General features: G+C 42.0%; 1 protein-coding gene across 2 annotated transcripts; it reads left to right on the top strand.

Annotated features, from left to right (window-relative positions):
• Positions 1-13,244: 13,244 nt before the first annotated feature.
• On the top strand, positions 13,245-21,226 carry zgc:153372 (uncharacterized protein LOC767695 homolog). 2 transcript variants are annotated; one of them, XM_035385486.1, is made up of 11 exons: positions 13,245-13,430; positions 13,800-13,860; positions 13,990-14,120; positions 14,418-14,568; positions 14,662-14,798; positions 15,120-15,189; positions 15,994-16,075; positions 17,134-17,265; positions 17,481-17,623; positions 17,860-17,982; positions 18,969-21,226. In XM_035385486.1, exons 2-11 carry the CDS (start codon positions 13,831-13,833, stop codon positions 19,113-19,115), a joined length of 1,146 nt encoding a protein of 381 aa, XP_035241377.1. In that variant the 5' UTR covers positions 13,245-13,430; positions 13,800-13,830; the 3' UTR covers positions 19,116-21,226. The 2 variants fall into 2 exon arrangements, with proteins under 2 accessions (XP_035241377.1, XP_035241378.1); XM_035385487.1 differs by having other exon boundaries at positions 13,784-13,860.
• The last annotated feature ends 74 nt before the right edge of the window (positions 21,227-21,300 follow it).

Raw genomic sequence — 21,300 nt, 5'->3', positions numbered from 1 at the left:
CAGAGAGAATTTAAGCTTGACCTGCATGAACTTTTTCAAATCCGGAAGTTTATAAATTTAATTACCTCCCGGTACCCGGTTTTCCAAGAATCGCCCACGCATCACGTGATGAGGTTATGTTCCCGCTAGATCTCATGCCGCTGTTTGTGGAACCCTTTTTTGGTGTGTGTGTGTGTGTGTGTGTGGGGGTGGGGGTGGGGGGGGGAGTCATCACAAATATCTCTCACATGGCTCATCACTTCTGCAATCTGACTGAGCTGCTGTACCAAAATGCTTTCAGTCAGATCGGATCTCAGGTCTCAGAGAATGCGTTGGATGATCGACAAACAGAATAACCTGCATTTATTAAACCAGAAAAAATGAACATGTTCCCCCCCACTGATATAATTATAGTAATAATAAATGCTTGTATGTACCTACTCTGAGTTGCTAGACTGTGTTGAGGGCAAAGAATATCTAAAAATGTCAACAGAACAATCTGTTTTTACACCTTACATAGCTGTATAACTGGAATTGCATACACGCACACACATATACATACATACATATTAATTCTTTATTTAAGTCCACATTTATAAAATACATCATAAGGGCCAAAATATATTTCAGTTGCTGTCTGATGTCCTTCACTTGAGTAGCAGAATGCATACCAGTAGGGATAAAGCAAACAAAATGCAGGTTAGACATTTGCATCTCACTTGCACCGACAGGAAACATACACACGCGTGCGCACGCACACACATACATATATACACACGCACACACATACATATATATACGTATACATACACACATACATGCACACACACACACGCATACATAATTTATCATCTGTCTGTATCACGCAGTGTTTCAAACCTGTAGAAGGTTGTGCATGTGCCATAGATTTCTACACAATCATTGAGCCCAAATGTAGGAATGCGAGTTTCAGAAAGAGTGGAGTCGGTCTAGGGACTGATTTTTCTAGAGTTTGGATCAGTGAAGTCACCCCTTGCAAAATAACTACAGTTACTTTTCTCTTTATTTGGAATGAAGCTGTCTGTGTTTAGATGCCTTTTCCTGAGTTTGGGCAGATTAGAAGAGAGTTGGGTGTTTTGCTGTCTGTACGTATCTGAGATCTTGCTTTCCTTTTTAAAACCTTTTGCTGAAAGCCTTTTGGTCATTGTTTTTGTATGTTAATTATTCTTCCGTGAAGCCGTTTGCTCTGTATAAAACACTTTGTAGCATTTTAACTGTGCCAAGCCAAGTGAAAGTCATTTTTTAAAAGCTGAAGACAAATTGTAAAAAAAAGAGAATTGATAGAAATTGACAATATATATAAGGTTTGTGATGGGATTGTTGCTCGGAGAAAAAAGGTTTTAATTTAATAACTGGAAAAAATGTTCTTAATGCCCGAGTTTAGAGAGTATCCAGTGTTTTTATATTTATGTAATGCGACCCCAATATTATAAATGACCTTTGGCATGAGTACATTGACATTGTTGCTCAATGGATCATTGGCAAATGGGGGGAAAAAAACATGCCAAGCTGTCTTTGAAATGACGACATTGTATTTTAGGTCTGTATGATACTGCCGTCCTGCTGGTGGATGACAGGCTCGTCCTGGAAATATATTTGCTGTCTTTTCGGTGGTCACATATTCTCCACAACAACAGAGGGTGTTCGGACATTGTGAGGTCTCCAAATTCTGTAAAATATTTTGTCTTTCCCCCCCGATATTGTACAGCCTACATTGAATTAGGTTTGAAGAGAGTTTTAAAAAGTACACACACACATATATATGCATATATATTTGTGTAAATAATGCTTTCTTTTTGAAAGATGGCTATTTTATATGGTTTACCAGAAAGAGGATAAGATGTAATAGTTTACAATTCCCTAAGCCAATGTAAATACTGTTTAAACAAGTGTACATAACTGCATTTGGAGGACTGTGACCTTTGACCTGTTGGTTTCTCTCCCTCGTTTTGTTTCCTCTGTTTTGCATGTGTCACTATGTGGTAAGCTTCTGATAATCTCTGTTGGACGACATGTTGTGTCTGATGCTCGACACTGCTGCCTGTTTGCATGCATGCCGCATGGGATGTCCCTGTGTATCGAAACTGGATGTGGGGAAATTTAAAAAGTCTTAAATATCGGTCTTTTACCACAAGAGAGCTGTCTTTACTCAAAAAAAATAAAAACTAAAAAACACGAGCAGTCAGTAAATGAAATCATAGACCGAGAAGCGAATATTTAAACTTAAAAAGACTAATGTGCATTAAATATTTGTTTTTCTTTAGTTTCTTATTTTTTCCACTGGCATTAGTCCAAACCCAGTCGCAGAGTATGTGGCACAGTGCATATGGGGGGGCGGGGGTTTCAGAACAGTGCATACGAGGGGGGGGGGGTTAAGCCCAGTGCATTGCTGTGTTCCTGTCTGCTGGTTGGCTTTAAGGACAAACGTCCAATCTTCTATCGACGTGACGAGCTTAAATATATGATTATGTTGTTTGTCGTCTTTTGGGTCTTTTTATTATACTTTTTTTTGGTGTTTACTTGCACAGATTTTAAATAAAGTTCTGAAATGCACAATTTGAATAAACAGAAGGAGTCATTTCCTCTTTTTACCCTTGACCCCCCCCCTCCCCTCCCTGTACCAGAGAACGTGAGGTTTTGCATGTCCCTGATCACTCGGACATAAGCAGCAGTGCCCCAGCCCTGCGCAACTATAATGTGATACCTTTTTATTGACATGAATTCTCAAATGTCCCTCAATCTTCTGTTTCTAATCCAGCGCGTCAGCATCAATCTTAGAGTATTTCTTGCCTAGTTATCACACTGAACACGTTACAAAAATACCAAGGAACAAGATGGCTGCCCAACTCCTCAAAACTCAGTGGGCCCACACTCGTCTCCTCTCCCCGCACTGTTGTTTTACGTCATAGCTTCTTATATCTATAATTGTTGTCTTCGTTTGTGGATGTTATATTCCCTCTCAGTGTAGCACTCATTCACTGTAGCACTTGGGTAAGTAAATTAGTGCCTACGCTGGTGTTCTAACCGTATTTTATACAGTATGCTGTAAGTTACTCTGGATAAGAGCATCGGATGAAAAGTTGATGTTAAGGAAACCAGGAATGTACCCGCCATTGGTGTCCATGCTCCTTCTACAGCTCGATTTTGGTAGGCTGTGGCACTAGAGGTCAACTGGGGCGTCACACACGGTTAACAACTTTCTGTGCGTCGTCTTTGGAGGGCGCAGAAGTGTGCGAGCTGGTACGTTTCCGTGAACCACGCCCAACCGATCGCTGCTGAAATAAAAAGCGTGAAATATCTCGATAGGATGGGAGACAGCCTGCTGGTTTAAAAACTCTGAAATTTTAGATCTGTATTCTTTCAAACATAGGCTACAACTTTTGGCTTTATTAAAATATAGTAATTGTCTTTGAGATTGGCTGGCTAAACTGTTTATGTCATGACCATAAGATAGTTGTTCCCTGGAAGGTAGCCTATTTGTAAAAGTTGCTTTCTGTGTAACAGTAACGCGATATTTGCGTAGAACTGGTAGAACGGTCGCAAGCACACAGCGCCGTCTCCCTCAGATGCCGACTCCGACACATTTGGCTGACCTACTTTAGCCGCTGAGCCCCAAGTCCTGACCCCAATTCCCACCGTTTGCCGTATCCAGACAAGGAAAAATGAAACGATTCGTGAGCAAAGGGGTGGTCCCGTCTCGGGGGGCATCAGGGTTATGTGGCGTGGAATTATTCACGGTGCGGAGGAACAGGAACGCGATCAACCTCGGGTGTCGGGGGAGCCCCGTCAATCAACTTCTTTAGACACCTCCATGTCACAAATATATGGTGATAGAGGAAGACAAATGTTCTGACCATTTGCAAGATCATTTCCTAATTCTTTTGTCATTTTAATAAATCAGTTGAGCTAATTCCTTGATTTGGATGAATAGATAAGAACTTGACCCCCTAACCAAGGTGCTTGTACTCTTATGCTGTTTATTACTGTTCTGGCGGACGTTTTCTTGCCATTGTTTTATGCGAGGTCCATTATGCTCCTGAATCTTAAATATGAGTTAGTTCCTCTTTGGATGACCTCCCGGATCGCAGTCTCGAGCCCCTCAGCTCAGCTGCGGCGCGCACAAAGACAGGAAATGACACCAGGCCGGGATACGGGCGGGGGGAGGCGGGCGGTGCTGTGACAGAATTAATTCTTGGCCGATGCAGCTAATGCTGATGTATGACGTGGGGTGAATCTAGAAGTTGACGCTGCTTGCCGTTTCGCAACCTGGAGGGCGTGGGTAGCTGGCTCTCGCCGATCCTTCGGCTCATTTAATTAAATACGTATCGCAGAGCGGTGTGTAAAATATATTAAAACATAACCAATAAAACGAGTGGCGTTACTGGTCGAGTGAGGACGGGGGCTTTGCGCCTGCATCGTTATCTTGATGTTGTAGCTTGCTGTCATGCCTCCTAGTTTGACTTAACATTACGCTCTGGCCTGGCCTATGCTTACTGCGTGAACTGGGCTTAATGTGTTCATGGCTATGAATAACTTACATAATGAGTATTGTAGCCTACCTTATCGGACCTGTGTTTTTTTTAGCCGTTCCAGTGACCTTCGGTATTCACTTATTGAACGTCGCATTGAATAAAACCACCTGCCAAATAAATGTAATGTAATTTAAGGTTCCTGCCCAAGCCCCTCGGATGTGCCTGGCTCCTTTCTAAAGCAGGAGCACCAGATGCGTCGGGGGTTGGGTTGGAGGGTGCCGTTTTTATGCGCGCGCCCGTGTTGTTTTCCGGCAGCAGTGAAGTCTGTTTAAGATCTGTGGAGCATAACTGATTCTGAGTCTGATCTTTCATTGCGATTTCTGCAGCTGTAGACCTAGAACTGGGTCATGCTTTTGTGCGTGTGTGTAGGAGAGAGAGAGAGGGGGTAGAAAAGACTGTCTATTATGAGCAGCTGTTTGTTCCTAGGTTGTGGTTTTTGTGTAAAATAGATGCAGACCTCCCATTTACAGTGCAGCCTTCGACTGGAATGCGTAGAATGTTAAAAAATGGATGTTTCAGTATGTTTGAAAATGCGTTTATCACTTTCACCTCATTACTGTGGGATTTTCTTACAATCTGTGAGAGTCAGTGCACTATAATTGTGCACGAAGGAAAAATGCGTCTATTTTTCATGTACAAATTCCGTTACGAGGCATTAAAATATGTTCAATATATTTTAAATCTATGGTTTAGCATGTAGTTATCTTGATATGCATGTTTCTTGTGTCCGGCCTGGACGTATATATTTTTGGGGGCTATAACAGGGACGTTTTCCTGCGCTCTTATCTTAAAACTAGCACTTGGCAGCAGCAGGAAATACAACGAGTACAATATAAGCTAGCGTGAATGCAGGGGCGGGTTAGAGGACCAGATAAAATTGGATAGGAAGCGGTAGCCTGGGAAGTTTAATAAGGCGACTGCATTAAATCCAGTGAATCGAAGTGTAGGCAGCATTCGTTAAGTTTGGGTGTAAACAAGAGTAGAGGAGTTTGTGTTGTGTGAAGGACCGGAGAAAGGAGAGGACTATTCAGGTTGCTGGGCCTCTGACTACTGTCAGTGTGTATGTATTTCCATCTCTGCTGGTGTTTTGGTTCATTTGTGCTGTTCACAGTGATAAACTTTTCATTCTTTTACTTTTCCTCGGAATCATTTGTTTGAAACAGCGGACAGGTTTTCAGTTTTCTGCTTGCTACGAAGCTAATCTTTGCAGGAGAGACGGGTGCGAAACTCCGGTCTGTGGAGGCTTTGGCTGAGACGGTGACGGTATTATTAAAAGGATATTATGGAGTTGTGCCCCCCCCACCCCCCATCTTACCTGTCTTCGTTGCAGTTAATCAGCTGCATTGTTTATAACTTGATAACTCATATTTTCTGGCTGTCCTCCCCTTGCATTTGATCTGTGGAAGATGGAACTGAAAATATGACAGTCCGTCAAGTCCCAAGAGATTTATGTTGGGCTTTCACAAAAGAAAGACTTCTTCTTTTTCCCAAGGCACCTTCAGTTTTTTGACAACCCAAGCCAGTGAGCTGTTTTTGAGCAGACTTGTATGAGACACGGAGACGGGTATGAGATGTGCTCTCCTTCGGTTGCAGCGACTGTTGTGAGGAAAGACGGATCACCTTTCTGAGGTGCGCAATTCTCTCACTCATCAAAGAAAGAGAATTCAAGCCATCAGAATTTATTCTTTTCAACGGGTGAAATCTACAAGGTCTGTACCTTGGCTGTGTTTGTTGCTGCCAACGAATCACATTCAATTTACATGATTTAAAAGTAATATTATGGTTGGGGTTTTTTTTTTTCAATTCTAGAAGCAAAAGACCAAATTTTCTCTATTATTTACGCATGGTTAGCTTATGTATTCACTGTTTCAATGCTGTCAGTCACCTTCCATCTTAGACAGACGGTCCCCTTTCTTGAGTAAAGCCGTACTCCGTTTAACAATATATTTTTTGCAATAAAAAACAATGAGGCTGACACATTTATACTGCAGTAGCAAGGCCACGGACAATGAAGCTCCAGACACCTTTTTTTGTTCACATGATCTCTCTGATCAGTGTCCTCTCGGTAGTTTATCTCTCTCTCTCTCTCTCTCTCTCTCTCTCTCTCTCTCTCTCTCTCTCTCTGTTTCTATCTCTCTCTCTCTCTCTCTCTCTATCTCTGATTAAAACACTGACAGATGTTTAAATCTGACACACAACGTGTGGCATTTTCCTGTACATTTTTTGAAGATACATAAAACACGAGAGTTAATTCCATTGTTTGTAATACGTAACACTGTGATTGTGTGATAATGCCTTCTGGGAGTGGTCATTCATAAGAGCCTTATAACTTCTTCATAAGAACTTCATAGACATTTGTGCCAATAACTGCAGACAGGCATATAGATTGTTATGTCACCACAGATGTAGCAAGTGACACGCCCCAAATGTCCTTTTACAGTTAAATTATAGACAAAAAAAAAAAAATGAATGTCTATAAAGTGCTTAAAAAGAAGTTATGCAAATTCTTATGCAGGACCATTTATAAAAAGTGTTACCCTTATTGTATGTATTGCTTTGTACATGGAAAACTACACATTTAAGTGCCCTGAAATAAATTGTAATTAATAGACCACTATTGTCAGTTGCACAAATGACACAGTAAACATGGCACATGAATACTTTTCAGTTGACAGAGCAAATTGTATTTTGATAGACTGTTTACTCAGAATTAACACTGAACAATTTCCAATGTATTTTAAACCAGTTTTAGTATATGCTACCACAGTCTAGAATATTTTAATGTGAAATATTAGGCTTATGTTATTTATTGTAATTGATTTTCAGTTGTTTTTATGAACAAGCCAGAGAAAGAGTAACATATCAAGCGTATGCATTGAAAACACTGGTGTGGGTGTTGAGTTGATTTTACTAAGGCAATACCACAATTTAAGGGCCATTTTCTAAATGCGTGTAAAAAATACTGTGTAGGACTTACAGCTGCTTTGAAAAGAGAATGCACAATGCATACTTAGAATGTAATCGAGGATAAAAAATGTAGTTATTGCATGGGGTGGATAGCCAGGCGTCACGCTGGGTTCGCTTACGCTAAACGGCGCAGGATTACTGACCTCTAGGCCGCATTAATCTCGAGCGCCGCCTTTGAAGAGCCTTAATGTTTGGAGTTAACATTGTTTCCCCCGCAAGGAAATGACTAACCGTGGACCATGTGTGTTCGGAATAGCCCGCTTTCACCAGAAGATCTTGGCAAGTTCACGAACGGCCAGAGGTTAACAGGAACTCGGTTTGGACGCAGGCTGAGAAGAGGGCCTGTGTGTGTGTGTCTGTTTGGGGGGGGGGGGGGATGGGGGGGACAAGGGGGAGTGGGGGGGGGGACAACAGTGAGGGTTTGTCTTCACAGTGGGGATGGGGGGGAAGGGGGGCAGGGACACGTTGCCCATCCACCGCCCCCCCCCCCCCCCACCAAGAGCAATTTCCACTTTATTTGATCTTCTGAAGATTACCCTTTCCTTAAACTTCAGTTGACCTTTCGTCCACCCGTGAACTTCTCATTCCCACTGTGTTTATCAGGCCCTGCACTACCAATAACCTCCCCGGCTTCCTCTGGCTGTGAGAGAGAAAAAGAGAAGGAAATTAAACAAATAAGTCACAGGCTTATAGCAAGGTTGAGCTTTAAAAAAAAAAAAACCCCGACAATCGTCCGTTTGTCTGGAGTCCCGACGCGTGTGCAGATGGTGCCTTTGATGTCCCGGCCCCGCCCCCGGTGGCCGTGAACTTCGGACGCGAGTCCAAAGGGTCGCCCAAGATTCAGACGATAGAAATTGAATTAGCCGGCCAAAAAAAAAAAAAAAAGCGAAAACCAAGAAGACCTCCAAGGGGCTACCCGAGGACCACCCGACCACCCAAAGCCCCTGCGGAAAAGGGCAAGCTCTGCGCGGGCTTCTGGAACAATCTCACAGTGTCCGCCGAGCCTGACGCGTTTTGGGGGGGAAGACTTCTGCTTCGTTTCAGCCCGACGTCAAAAATGCCGCCGTAATTCGCCGTGTCTCTTTGTGTCGGTCTTCGCAGAAGCCGAGAAAGGGAACAGGAACAACCTCTGGCTGTTTCTTTTCTGCTGGTCTCCTGCGAACCACAGAAGTGAATTACAATCACAGGCCGTTTAAAAAACGCAGAGCACAGGTGTGCCCGCTCACCACGCCTTGTTAACTGACACTGGTTATTATTATTATTATTTAAGACTCAGCGGACACATAACTCAGATCCTATCCCCCTCTTAGACATGGCAGCTGAGGTAGAGTAGTCTTCTGAGACGAAGCAGGGAGTCAATATTGCATTAAAGTTAACCTCTCGGATCCACTGCCAAAGCTGTGTAAATGTCAAAGCCGTTTTACAGTTGATGGTATGGCAAAAAAAATGGACAGATCCAGAAAATATTTCCAGATATCTAGAATAATCCTTCCAACGAACCGTCCGTCCACTGCAGGCTACTACCATAACTTAAGAGTTTATTTTGTTGTGTCTTACAGCACAGGCAACAGTGTGCATTGGGCCTCTAGTTTTACTTCGTTGTAGTGCTAAATAAATTGCTATTCTTTGCTACTTTTGTGTTGATAATGCTCTTATATGGTGTATCACTTGAGAATTTATGCAGGAAATCTTATTAAGTTCAGGGTGTAATGCGAATATTCTTACAACTACTACGGTAACCGCTAAAAACCTTCAATTTATAACACTGCTATGATGTGCAGAGAGTATTGGTCACTGTATTTTTTAAAGTAGTGTGCGCATGTCGGAGTGGTTATTCTCTTAAGAGAAGGAAGCCTAAAATTAAATCTGCTCAGAACAGGGAACAGAAAAAACAATGTCGACAAATGGTATTTTTCTCCGGGCAAGAGAGCCTTTTTAACAGGTTGTTCCTGAAACGTCTGCTTCAAAAACAAGTTTAAAAGCTGACGTGTGTAACCGTCCTGGGGAAGTGCTGCTCTTTCAGCCTGTGTGAGGAAGCGGCGCTGAGGCCGAAAGGAGGTCAGATCAGATCATGACCAAATCTGCTTAACGTCAAACGACAGTGTTTAAATCACAGAGCGCGGAGGAGTTACAATGTCCTTATTCATTAGAACATGCTTCTGGGACTTTATCCTGCTGCGTCGGCTCAGCTGTCCCCAGTTTAACACCGGGGACCGACCGTAACCTCGCCATTCGCCCCGTGCAACATGCAAAACTGGCTTTCAGAGGCCCCCCATTCATCCCCTGATTAGATTATCCTCGTCAGATGCCTCCGATCAAACGAGTTGCCCTGCCGTCTGAACACTTGAACGAACGCTAAACCCTCCAGTAAAAGTTGTGGGCCGGGCCAGGTTGGCGTCGCCCAGTAGAGCCGCGTTTCCACCAAAATTACCCGGAACTTTCAGTCCCAGGAACTACTTTACCAGGAACTAAAAGGTTCCTTCAGCCAATGGTTGTCTGCGTTTCCACCGGGGTCTAAAGTACCGCGAAGATTAGGCAAATTAGCCCACTGACGTTGTCGTCGGTCCATCTGTCATATGATTTCTTCTGTAACGCCATACTACCACCGAAGTAGCCTACATTATTTTCTAATAACCGGGACAGCCCGAAGGGGTTTATTCCACTTATATACAACGGGTTACCAACAATGACTATATATGGTTACTTTTGTATTTATTGATTTTCATATATCCTCTCAAACACATTCATTAACAGCAGAAAACATGCACACGTTGTAAACAATTTGGTGTTTTATTACTTTCTCGTCGTCAATTCCATATAGACTAATCGCAAAATGACAAGAATAGAACGAAAACTCGGACTTGCGTGAAAATGTAAATTAGTAGTGGTACAGCCACCGTTTGCTTTCCTTCGAAGTTACTGCTAGCCGAGCAGCGAAGTGTGCCCTCCAGATGCGAACCATGCACCATAAATGAGTCCATAGTCTTCCTGGTCTTTTCGTGGAATTGAAAAATGGCAGTAAAATTGAGTAAAATTACGGCAGTCTGAAAAAGCTAAAGGGAAGATTACTAGAATTAACCTGTTATTTTACCGGGATAAAAAGTGCGGAAGGTGATTTCCAGTTTGCTTGTACTGTATCACCAATGTTAATTATGCAGAACTACCGCATACCTCACATAACTGTATCAAACGTTTTGAGTCAATTACAACGGGCTAACAAAGAAAATCCGGAAGAAAATATTCAGCAACCGAATGAATCCGTTTGAATGTTTTGGTAGCCTACGTAATATGCTGTCCCAGCACGAATGCTTAGCATTTTATAAAACGAATACTAAAGCAAGAAAAGAACAGAAGAGCACACGTTATAATTCCAAGACGTTGACAGGCTATAACCAAAAGTATGCTACTGCGCCGCATAACATACAAGTTTGATTTGAAGTTATTATGAAAATAAATTGGTTTGCCGCTGCATATTTTCAAACATGGCGGGTAATGGCGGAAAATAAATACAACACAAATGCTACGAGTACTCGACCAATCAGAAATGTTCAGCGCTGCAAGCTCCACCCAAAAGGTTCCTGTACTTTCGGAAAGTACTACCCCCCGAGCAGGAACGTTTTGGGGGGTAAAACAAAGCCCCCAGAACTAAGTTTAGACCCTAGTTCCTGCGGTGGAAACGCACTGAGTTCCTCAAAAGGTTCCTAGTTCCGGGGTATAGTTCCTGCGGTGGAAACGCGGCTCTAAGTCACTGTATGGACGGGAAACAGGACCTTCTAATAATACTTTGGCTGAGTTGTCCGAGTAACCACCGTCAAAGGTAAACTCATGATCAAAGCCCCCTTGGGTCACTATGGCAACAGTGCACAACTAGGCCTCAACGTTAAGGTTACTTTCTGTAACAGGCAAGTGTTAAAATTCTTAAGTGTTAAAAAATACAAATATTTTTATTGTGATACACACACACACATAATAGAGAGAGAGAGAGAGAGAACAATGGATTTGATTTCATTAAAAAATAGACAAAATTTGTTAATTACTAAGCACCTTATCCTATTCTTATTGCTGTTATGTAAATATATTGTTTCAGACGTCCCCTTTCATGAAAGAGCAATTTTTATATCTTTTCCGATTGCATATGTATGTAATCAAAATGTTTCATGAAAAAGTTACAGTAGAGAAGCTGGGGCTTTCTGTACATGGCTGTATTTGCTGAAAGGGCATGAGAGCAGTGCACACAAACTGCTGAGAAAGACTTCATGAAATCCAGTGTAAAACATGCCAATGTTGAGAAGAAATGGTATACTACTACCATCTAGTGGACAGGACAATAAATGCTGCATTGTATCTCCTTTTTTTATACCTGTTTTAAGTAAGAGGACAATTTTAAAAGTGTAGCCCCAGGTAGTAACTTGAAAAAGTACATTCACTGGGTTAGGTACAAGTTAATGTGTCTTTTTACTGCACAAACTTTGTTAAATTTAGATCAGCAATTGCCATTTTTCCATATGAACGTATATTTTATTCGTTAAACTGCTGTGGCTGTCTACATTGAATGGCTATGCATAGTATAATAATATAGTGATAGCAAAGTTTTCCAAAGCAATGACACTGTTGAAGCGATTGTGTTGGTTGTATCGCTTGACACCTGTCTCTCTAGTGACATCTCGTGGTCAATAAATATGCCTGTCATTACTCTTCACATTAGTGATAAATTAAAATGAGTGAAACTATGAGTTTCAATGAGTGAACCCACTTGACTTCCATCCATCATCTATACCCATTTCTTCTGGGCAGGGTCGCTGGCAGCCTATCCCAGCATGCACTGGGTGAGAGATACCGGCCACCAATCTATCACTCACAATTTAGGGAAATTTAGAGTCTCCAAATTAGCCTGCTTACATGTATTTGGACTGTGGGAGGAAACTAGAGCACCCTGAGGAAAGGCCCAGGCCGGATTCGAACCCACGACCTTCTTGCTGTGAGGCGACAGTGGTACCCACTGCACCACCGTGCCACCCTACTACTTGACTTTTGACTGTAAAATTTAGTTTTTGTTTATTAATGTTATTGCCAACTGAGTCAATTCATAAAAAGCGTTGTTCAAATTAAACTTGCCAAAATGATGATAAAATGATGATAATCATTATTAAAGTGAAATGAAAATGTGTTGTATGTTTCATGAGCATAAAGCATCATCTATTTCCTCTTGCATGCCTGGCAAATGAGAGCACAATGCAAGAATATATTCCAATTATTTGAAAATATTTTCACCATTTATTGGGATATACAAATACATACACAATAGTACAGACATAAGTAGCCAAATTTGTTATTCACGTTGTTATTCCTATTATTTGTAGCCATACTATAATTATCAAGTTATTTTGTAAATTTTCAGTGCTACCTTGCACACGAGGATTGATACCTTTACTTAACACAGTTAATAAATAAATAGCATTAGAAATTTGCGCAAAACTTCTGATTCCAGATTAGCTTGTAACCTGAAAACAGAAGTTTTGCGCAAATTTTCCGTGTTTTCTCGTGTACACCGAAACGGAGAGTTATAAGTGAGTGAAGAACCTCTGATCCCAGATATGTCACAGCTGACACATGAACAGGTATCAGAAGCAGCAAGCCTATGGCAAGCCTTTAGCAAGACACCACCCAAAAGGCGTAACTGTGACGTAACGAAGCTTCGGATTGGCGTGATTTGATGCAAGCCAATGCTCGGAGCAGTACTTCGAAACCGTAGGCCTGCCCCCTCCTATTCTCTCCGGTTCTTTTGTAAGCTCTATGTTCGAAACAGCATAGTGTTCTGTACCTACCAACCCCCACAGATCTTGTTCCTTATCTATATTGATATACAGTAGGTGCATAAGTTCAGAGGGAAGAACTGGAGACTATAGTCCACAGGTAAACTTGTCTTCATGCCTAGTTTCCATGCCTAAACACTAACTTTTAAAGAGTATTTTGTTGGAAATTGACAGCTACTCGCTAGAGTAGTTGCTTATTAAGCTGTGAAGTATTTTACATGTATATAACACGAATAAGAGGGTCGATTTGCGGCAGTGTTGGACCGTTACAAGAGAGCGATACACTACATTACTTTACAGGTATTTAGCAGACGCTGTTATCCAGAGCGACTTAACGCAACTTATTTATTTAAAAATTTTTAACATAGCATTTGCATTGATATACTGAAGTATTGCACCTGAAGTACCATGCGACCTGAAATGTCAAGGCAGTGACCGTTTCAAATGACGTAGTTTGTGTTTTTTGCAGCTCTGGAACTGAGTTGAACGCAGTTAACGACATGGCCTCTCAAGTGCATAAAAATGTTCAGGTATCCCCGTTCATTAAAGAGAAATACATTTTCCGATTGCATATGTGTTTAAGTTTGATCAAAATGTTAAGGTAAAGAAGGAGGGGTTTCCTATTCATGACTGTATTTACCGCTTCCTTCTCTGGGCAGGAATACTACGGCTCGCGCCTAGAAACGTCCGAAGACTTACAAACAAGTGCGTCATGCACGATGCCCGCGCGCCCTATGTCCAAGAGTGCGTTAGATGCCCTCAAACTGGTCCACCCAGAAGTGTCAAAAAGGTAACGTCTTTAATACCTTAGAATATTATGCCATTAATAATTTATGATTTTCTTGGTTCTAATTCCATTTTATAAGGCAACCCCACGTAACTATCAGATGTAGGCCTATAGTCTACCTTCACAGGCGTGGTTCATGGCCTCTCAAGACAAAACTGAATGGACATCAACATTTTCTGTATGAATTGCTTTAATTGAATGGAAGGGAGGACGGATATGATGTTTTGGTTGGCAACCTTCTTCCTGGCCCCTGAGGCATGTAGTTGACACTGTAGTCGGAATGTTAATTATTTTCTGCAGGTATTTTGGATGTGGCATAGTGGTTCCAGAAAAGCTGACAGGCTGTAAGGTCTTGGACCTGGGGAGCGGTTCTGGACGAGACTGCTACATCCTTAGCAGGCTTGTGGGGAAGAGCGGCCGCGTGATTGGCATCGACATGACCGAGGAGCTGGTACTGCGACCACGTGCCCCTCGCGTTGTGCTAAATTAGCCAGGCCTGTTCATAACGGCGTCACTCAGTCTTTTGTGCTGTTTCATCTTCTAGATCTCGGCGTCGCGTAAATACATCAAGTACCACCAGGAAGCGTTTGGTTACGAGGAACCCAACACCACCTTCGTCCAGGGATACCTGGAGAGGCTGGGAGAGGCTGGGATACAGAGCGACTCTCTGGATGTCGTAGTGTAAACTAAACGCCTTCCCAGCATGCACCTTGCCTTGCCGTTTATTGTCATTTGTATCCGCGGGATTTCCTGACAGAACAGGCCACTTTGTCTTCTGTAAGAGGCATGTGCTTGCATGCACCTTTCTTTTCCGAAGCATTTTAAAACTTTTGTTTCTGTCAGGAACCGCCAATAGGTCACACAGCTCCAAATATCACCAAATGTTATTTTCACAGCCATTTAGCAGGAGCTCTTATCCAGATGCTGTTATTTGATAGAGCAGTTCTATACCTTTCATTTCAGTGTAACGGAGATGAATGAAGATGTCATTTTTTTTTCAAGGTCAAACTGTGTGATGTGCTTGTGTCCAGATAAGAAGGCTGTCATGAAAGAGGCATACAGGGTCCTTAAGGTAATCATTTCCCCATACGCGCACAATTCCTTGATAACCAGTTCTGTGGTAAGTTTATTTTCATGGTAGAGCAACCTCTGACTCTTCTGATTTTGTTGGCCATGTGATGACTTAGTGAATCAGACATTTTCCATCTGATGCAAATGCACACAACACTCTGAGAAATAAAGGTGTAGTGGAGGTTGACCAACATATTTGTTCTTAATGCTATTCTATTTGGGTACTAATAAGTACCTTTTACAAGCAAAAAAGTTACAAACAAACTAACATATTGCTGGCTAGGGATACATTTTTATGTACCCATACGGTGCCACCACAGATAAAAGTGTTTGTGCCTTTATAAGCACTTTTTTGTGACTTTTTTCAGAGTGAACAAAGCCTATTAGGAAGGTTAACTTAAAGGGATAGTTCACTTTCTGGGGTTGTTTAATAAAATATTATTTCACTTTTTGTAAATATGTTTTACACTTGCTGAGACAGTTTTAAAAAAAATGCAAGCCAGCAAGCTATACTGACATTTACAGAATAGTCTCATGACCAGCCAGCTCTACAGTAGCTGGTATCGGGGTGTTTGGAAGTTGGAAGTGTTTTTCTTGCTTTAGGTCGTGACCTTCTGAATGGTGTTATGGCAGCCATTTTAAAGCTGCTGGTCAGAAACTTCTGGAAGTCTTGGTGGAAGTGTTGCACAAAAATATTGTCTGGGCCTCTCAAAAACAAACAAAAACTGCAGTATGGCAAATGTTAAAGCAAAATTCATATGAATATTACTTCATTTTCTCTTATGCAATTTTTCTTGTCTTATAGGAAGGTGGAGAATTCTATTTTAGTGATATGTATGCAGACAAAGTTGTTCCTGAACATCTGAAAGAAGATCCAGTACTATGGAGTAAATATGCGTAGTCATTTTAATAGTGTTTGTGATGTGTTATTTCGTCTCCAAACAAAATTTAGGTTAGTATTTTGTCTTAACTCTGTTGTACTATTATAGTTCTTGGAGAGACTTGTGTAAACTTCATTGCCTAAATGATCAAAGAAACAGTGTAAGCACAGAGTGCCTGTAAAGTTGATGGCTGTTGTGGGCATGTTTGGAAACAAACAGTTGACAATAACCTGCTGGTTAGTTATATAAGTTTATTTTGTCTTCGTAAGATGGCCACGTAATTACCTGTTAGTTACTCGTTAGTGTAATAAATGATATGGTTTTTTTTTTTATTGTGTACGGTTGTATATATCGCTGTAAATATCTTGTTATTATTGCTGTTCTCATTAGTAATTTCCTTAAGTTATTTGAGTACTTTCTTTGAATTTCCTTGCTGGCTAATGGTAGCTCTGACCAGCTTGATGAACTGCCAGGCTAGCTGTGACAATAGCATTAACAGCAGCTTGCTGTTACAATGATTGTAATGGTTGGAAAGCGGCGTCGGAATTCACAGACTATGACAAGAATGGTTGTGTTCATTTTCTCTGTAGATAAGTTATCCTTTGATCTGGAAATCTATATAGGGGCAAAGGTTTTTCTCTGTGTTGTCAGACTTCTGAGGTCCATTGACCAATAGGCCCAAAGTCCTTTCTGTATTAATAAATGTCATAAAAACAGAACAGCGCACTGAGCAGTGCATCAGGAATGGTAAATGGACTGCATTTATATAGCGCTTTTATCCAAAGCGCTTTACAATTGATGCCTCTCATTCACCAGAGCAGTTAGGGGTTAGGTGTCTTGCTTAGGGACACTTCGACACGCCCAGGGCGGGGTTCGAACCGGCAACCCTCCGACTGCCAGACAACCACTCTTACCTCCTGAGCTATGTCGCCCCATGTTCTAAATGAATTCAGTATTTTTTGCACTTCTGTAGGATTTGTCTTTTTTGTGGCCATATTTCCTGAAACAAAACAACATGAGAAGAGAAAAGAGGATGAAAACTGGGCGCTGTTGTGTTGTGACAGGGGAAGGCATGGGCGGCGCCCTCTACTGGCGGGACCTGATCGCGCCGGTGCAGGACATCGGCTTCAGCACGCCCCGCCTCCTGGCCGCCAGTCACATCGCGGTCCATAACGCCGAGCTCCTGAGGAAAACCGGTACCTTATCCGTTACAGGGCGGGGCCCGCCACGTCTGCCAGGAAAAAAAAAGAAATGTCAATCAGAATGTTGGTTGCTTGCGGCCCAGCCCAGTGTGTATCATAAGGAGACTCTTCCCCCCATTCCGTGACCTCTGTCTGTTTGTGGACTGCCCCTCCCCCCCACACCCCCCACCCCCCACCCTGCCCCCGCCTTCCTGCTTCCTTCCATGCAGGTGGCATCAGGTACGCGTCTGGCACTTACCGCTTCTTCAAACTGCCCAAAAGCTCCGTAACGGTGGGGGCGGAGGTCACGTACAAGGGGACGGTGCCCGACCACAGCGACCAGCTGGACTTTGACGCCTCGCACTCCTTCCAGGTGGGCCAGCCGAGGCTCCTCGCTGGCTATGCTAGCGGTTAAGAAGGTTTCAGGAAGCGTCACGCGCCGCTTATAGGGAATGCAGTTACAGAAAAAACCTTTAGACCTTCCAGTCTAACTGCAGCACACAGCGTCTTGCACCTAGACTTAATACAGATCAGAGTTTTTATTTACCAGCCTGGCCCTGGACACAGGTAATATTCGGGTCCCTCTGACTTCCTGTGCGCCCCCTGCAGAGAGACGTGCCGCTTCCTGTCGACGCCGAGGCGGCTGCCGTACTGCGCTCCTCCCGCTACTCGACCGACTTCCTGATCCAGGACTCGGAAAGCCAGGCCACGAGCCAGGACCACGCGCCCCAGGTAACGGACTCCTCGGAGGGGGGACTGAAATTACAGTGCAGCCTGCTTGGATGTAGCAACAACCCGGATGTAGAGCTTAAATTGTGAGGATGGAATCGTTCCTGTTTAAATGCTGTCTGAAGTACCGTCCGTGTAGTAGCAAAGGACTCGGTTTCTAAGAATAATAAGCTCTGTCATAAATGAAACGTTCATAGAATCTGCTGTCTATTAGTGGCATGTTATTTGTCCACATTTTTCAGCATAATTATCAAGTCGATAAAAGCTATTTTTGTTTTAAATCTGTGCATCATCTTATGCTAAACGCCTTATGTAAAATCTTTCAGGTAAACAAGGTGACAGGAAACATTAATCTCTTCAATATGACAGCAAATAGCTTCTTTCTGCAGATGAAAAACAATGCCAGTAATGAGCACATTTTCATGACAGACATTAAATTATGCCATTCATTTGAATGCATTCCGCTTCTATATATATATACTTCTAGTAAGGAATTAACTCTTTCAGGAGGAATCACATTTTTACAAGCCAGTATCACTGTATTTAATTTGCCCAAATCATTTATTTTACTAATGATTTAGACAGTGTTGATAGTTGCAATTTTGAAAATTTGATTTGATTGAAAGGTTTTGATTGGCGTATACCGATACCGTATACCCGATGCTCTTGGGCTGCAAATGCATTTCTTCGCTTGGGAGAACCTCCTGTATGCTCAACAGCCATCTTGGGCTGTGATGTCATAGTATAAACCCCAGGAAAAGTGTACTGTTGGATTAGGTGTGTATGAAGTGGCATCATGTGGTCATAGGAGCATTCAGGTGAAGACACGTCAGAAGCCAACTGACATTAAAAAAATTTTGTTGTGGAAAAACCTTAACGGTTAAGTGGGTGTTCAGTGAGAATTGCCAGGCAACGTCCTGACTGTGTAGCAAGAGGTGCCCTGCCAGGTAATCCCCCTGTGCTCAACTTTGCTGACCTCTCCCTTTCAGTACTCTCACCTCAACCCGTTCCTGCTGGCGGACAAGCTGGGCTCCTCCATCAGGCAGTGCTCTAAGACTGAGAAAAAGGCCGGCTGTGATGGGGCGCCCCCTGGAGGCTGTGAGGCGACCAACAGCACAAGCAGCTGTGGGAAATAGGCATGGCAACCTTTGGAAGTGGGCAAGAATGTTCTGCTTTGTGTGCCTTTGTATGCAATGTAAGCACATAGTGTGAAAGCAAAATAGTGATGCTTTTAGCTACATTTTTAGACCGTAGACATGTATGTCACACAAAGTTAGTAGCATGCTTATCTCTGAAGCTGTAGTTTCTGCTAGACAGTGGATTATTGATGCCACTGTTCGTGTGAGTGTGTATTCGTGGTTCCGGATGAAACTGCCAAACAAATGAATTAAACAGCCGAGGTGCTATAGAAGTAATTTCCTCTTTCTTCAAAATAATTTCTTTAAAATAGTGTTTTCTGTCTTTACACACCTGGCAGTAAATCCCAGCTAAGTTCTTCTAAAGAAAAGCTTCTGTCCCATTCAAGTGCATTCCCTTAATTTTATACCCTTCTGACCATAAACTGTTCAGCCGAGGCTCTCTTTTAACATAACTCTCCTTGACATTCAAAAATTAATTCAACTTGCGTGTGTGTTTATTTCAACTTTAAAAACGCCAGAAGTCACAACACATAGAGGATCCTCTTGACAACCCATGTGCTTGGCTTGGGTCAGACTGACCAGAATGACACTGAGAGAGATTAATTCATCCAAACTTTATTTCATCAGGAAAAACCATGGAGGAAGAATCTTCATGTACAATGGTGTGTCGAGTTACAGAGATTAAAACAGTGCAATAAATTAGATTTAACCATTTAGTGTAGAAAGAATTGGAAGTAAGCGCAACAGAAATAAAAAATTATAAATAATAAAATTTTAAATTTAAATTTAGACAGAAATTAAAAACAATTACACGCAGACTTAAAAAGCTCAGAGATCGGAGTTTTGACCAGGTGAAGTGGCAGCAGTGATTTTAGACTTCAAGTGCTCTGTATTTTATTCCAAATGTATGGGGCATAATACCTGAAGGCAAGGTCGATTCTCACTGGTTGTACCTTTAGTTGTAAGCCTGTTTTGAGAATGTGTACCATGACTGTTAGTGTACTGGATTAATGGAGATGATATATATATAGCTGGCTGTTTATTCAGTAATGTTTTATAAATAAATAAAAAGAATGCTCTCTTCTTACCGATAGTGACAGCCACCCAACGTTTGTATGCAAGAGACAGTGGTGTGTGTTACACCTGTCACCAGTGATAAATCTTAGCGTTGAGTGGTAAACAGTATCTAGTGCTTTCTGGGTAGTAGCGACAGCTTGACCTTAGATTACATCTCCATAGTCCAGTACAGATAAAAATAGTGATTCCACTATTTTCTTTCTGTGGAGCCCAGGCAAACAGAACTTATTTCTGTATAGAAAGCCTAGTTTTATCCTCAGTTTTTTTTAAACTTGTTTATTAACGTGAAATTTAAAATCAAGTTTATCATCAACCCAGATTCCTAGATATTTATATGAAAATTGAATTTACATTAATCCAAAGAGGATGTCATTAATGAAAATTGTAAACAGTACTGGTCCCAAAACAGAATCATGTTGAACGCCCTTTGTGTAAAAGGTCTGACTGGATATCACTCATAGTTCTCAAACCACAGACGGCTAGGGCAGCTGACGCCAATGCGAGTCAGACAACCCAGAAGCAAAGAGTGATCCATGGTGTCAAAGGCCTTAGAAAGGAATACAAACAGCGACGCAGGACTTTCTGTTATCCAGATCTAATACCATGTCATTTAAAACCAAGAAGATAGCTGAAGTAGCATTATACTTAGGCTTAAATCTAGATTTGTAAGGGCTAAGAGAACAGAGAACATAGATAGGTGTGATGTGAGGTGATTATTAAACAGATATTTCAGAATTTGAGCCAGGCAGCACAATTTGGATATAAGATGGTAGTTGTTTAAGTGAGTCCTCTCACTAGCTTTATGTAATGGAAGAACAGAACTAGCAGTCTTCCAGGCTTTAGGGATTATTCCAGTGGGTGATAGCAAGGTTAAAAACGTGAGATATGCATTCTGCAATTAGCTGTGCAGAGAGTTTTTAAAAATTGATTGTAAACCAAGGATTGGATCTATTTTTTATTTAAAATATCTTAAAAGGGGCTTGTTTGTCCACCACTAAAATAGAAGCATTAATAAAATTATCCAAACCCAATTCTGCATCTGAGATTTTGATGGTGTCTGCTATGCCACTCTTATGTGAGTCATGGAGGAAGGCTTGGTCATTAA

The sequence above is a fragment of the Anguilla anguilla genome, chromosome 12, assembly GCF_013347855.1.
Source record: "Anguilla anguilla isolate fAngAng1 chromosome 12, fAngAng1.pri, whole genome shotgun sequence".
Classification (NCBI taxonomy): Eukaryota; Metazoa; Chordata; class Actinopteri; order Anguilliformes; family Anguillidae; genus Anguilla; species Anguilla anguilla.
The sequence above is the reverse complement of the archived record's forward strand: the minus strand, read 5'-3'. Positions and strand labels throughout refer to the sequence as shown.

Excerpts from the sequence above, each read along its gene's own strand:
- zgc:153372 (XM_035385486.1), top strand. The coding sequence starts at position 13,831 with ATGGCCTCTCAAGTGCATAAAAATGTTCAG. Across the intron at positions 16,076-17,133 it reads AGAAGATCCAGTACTATGGA|GGGAAGGCATGGGCGGCGCC; the intron begins GTAAATATGCGT and ends GTGTTGTGACAG. Across the intron at positions 17,624-17,859 it reads ACGCCTCGCACTCCTTCCAG|AGAGACGTGCCGCTTCCTGT; the intron begins GTGGGCCAGCCG and ends CGCCCCCTGCAG.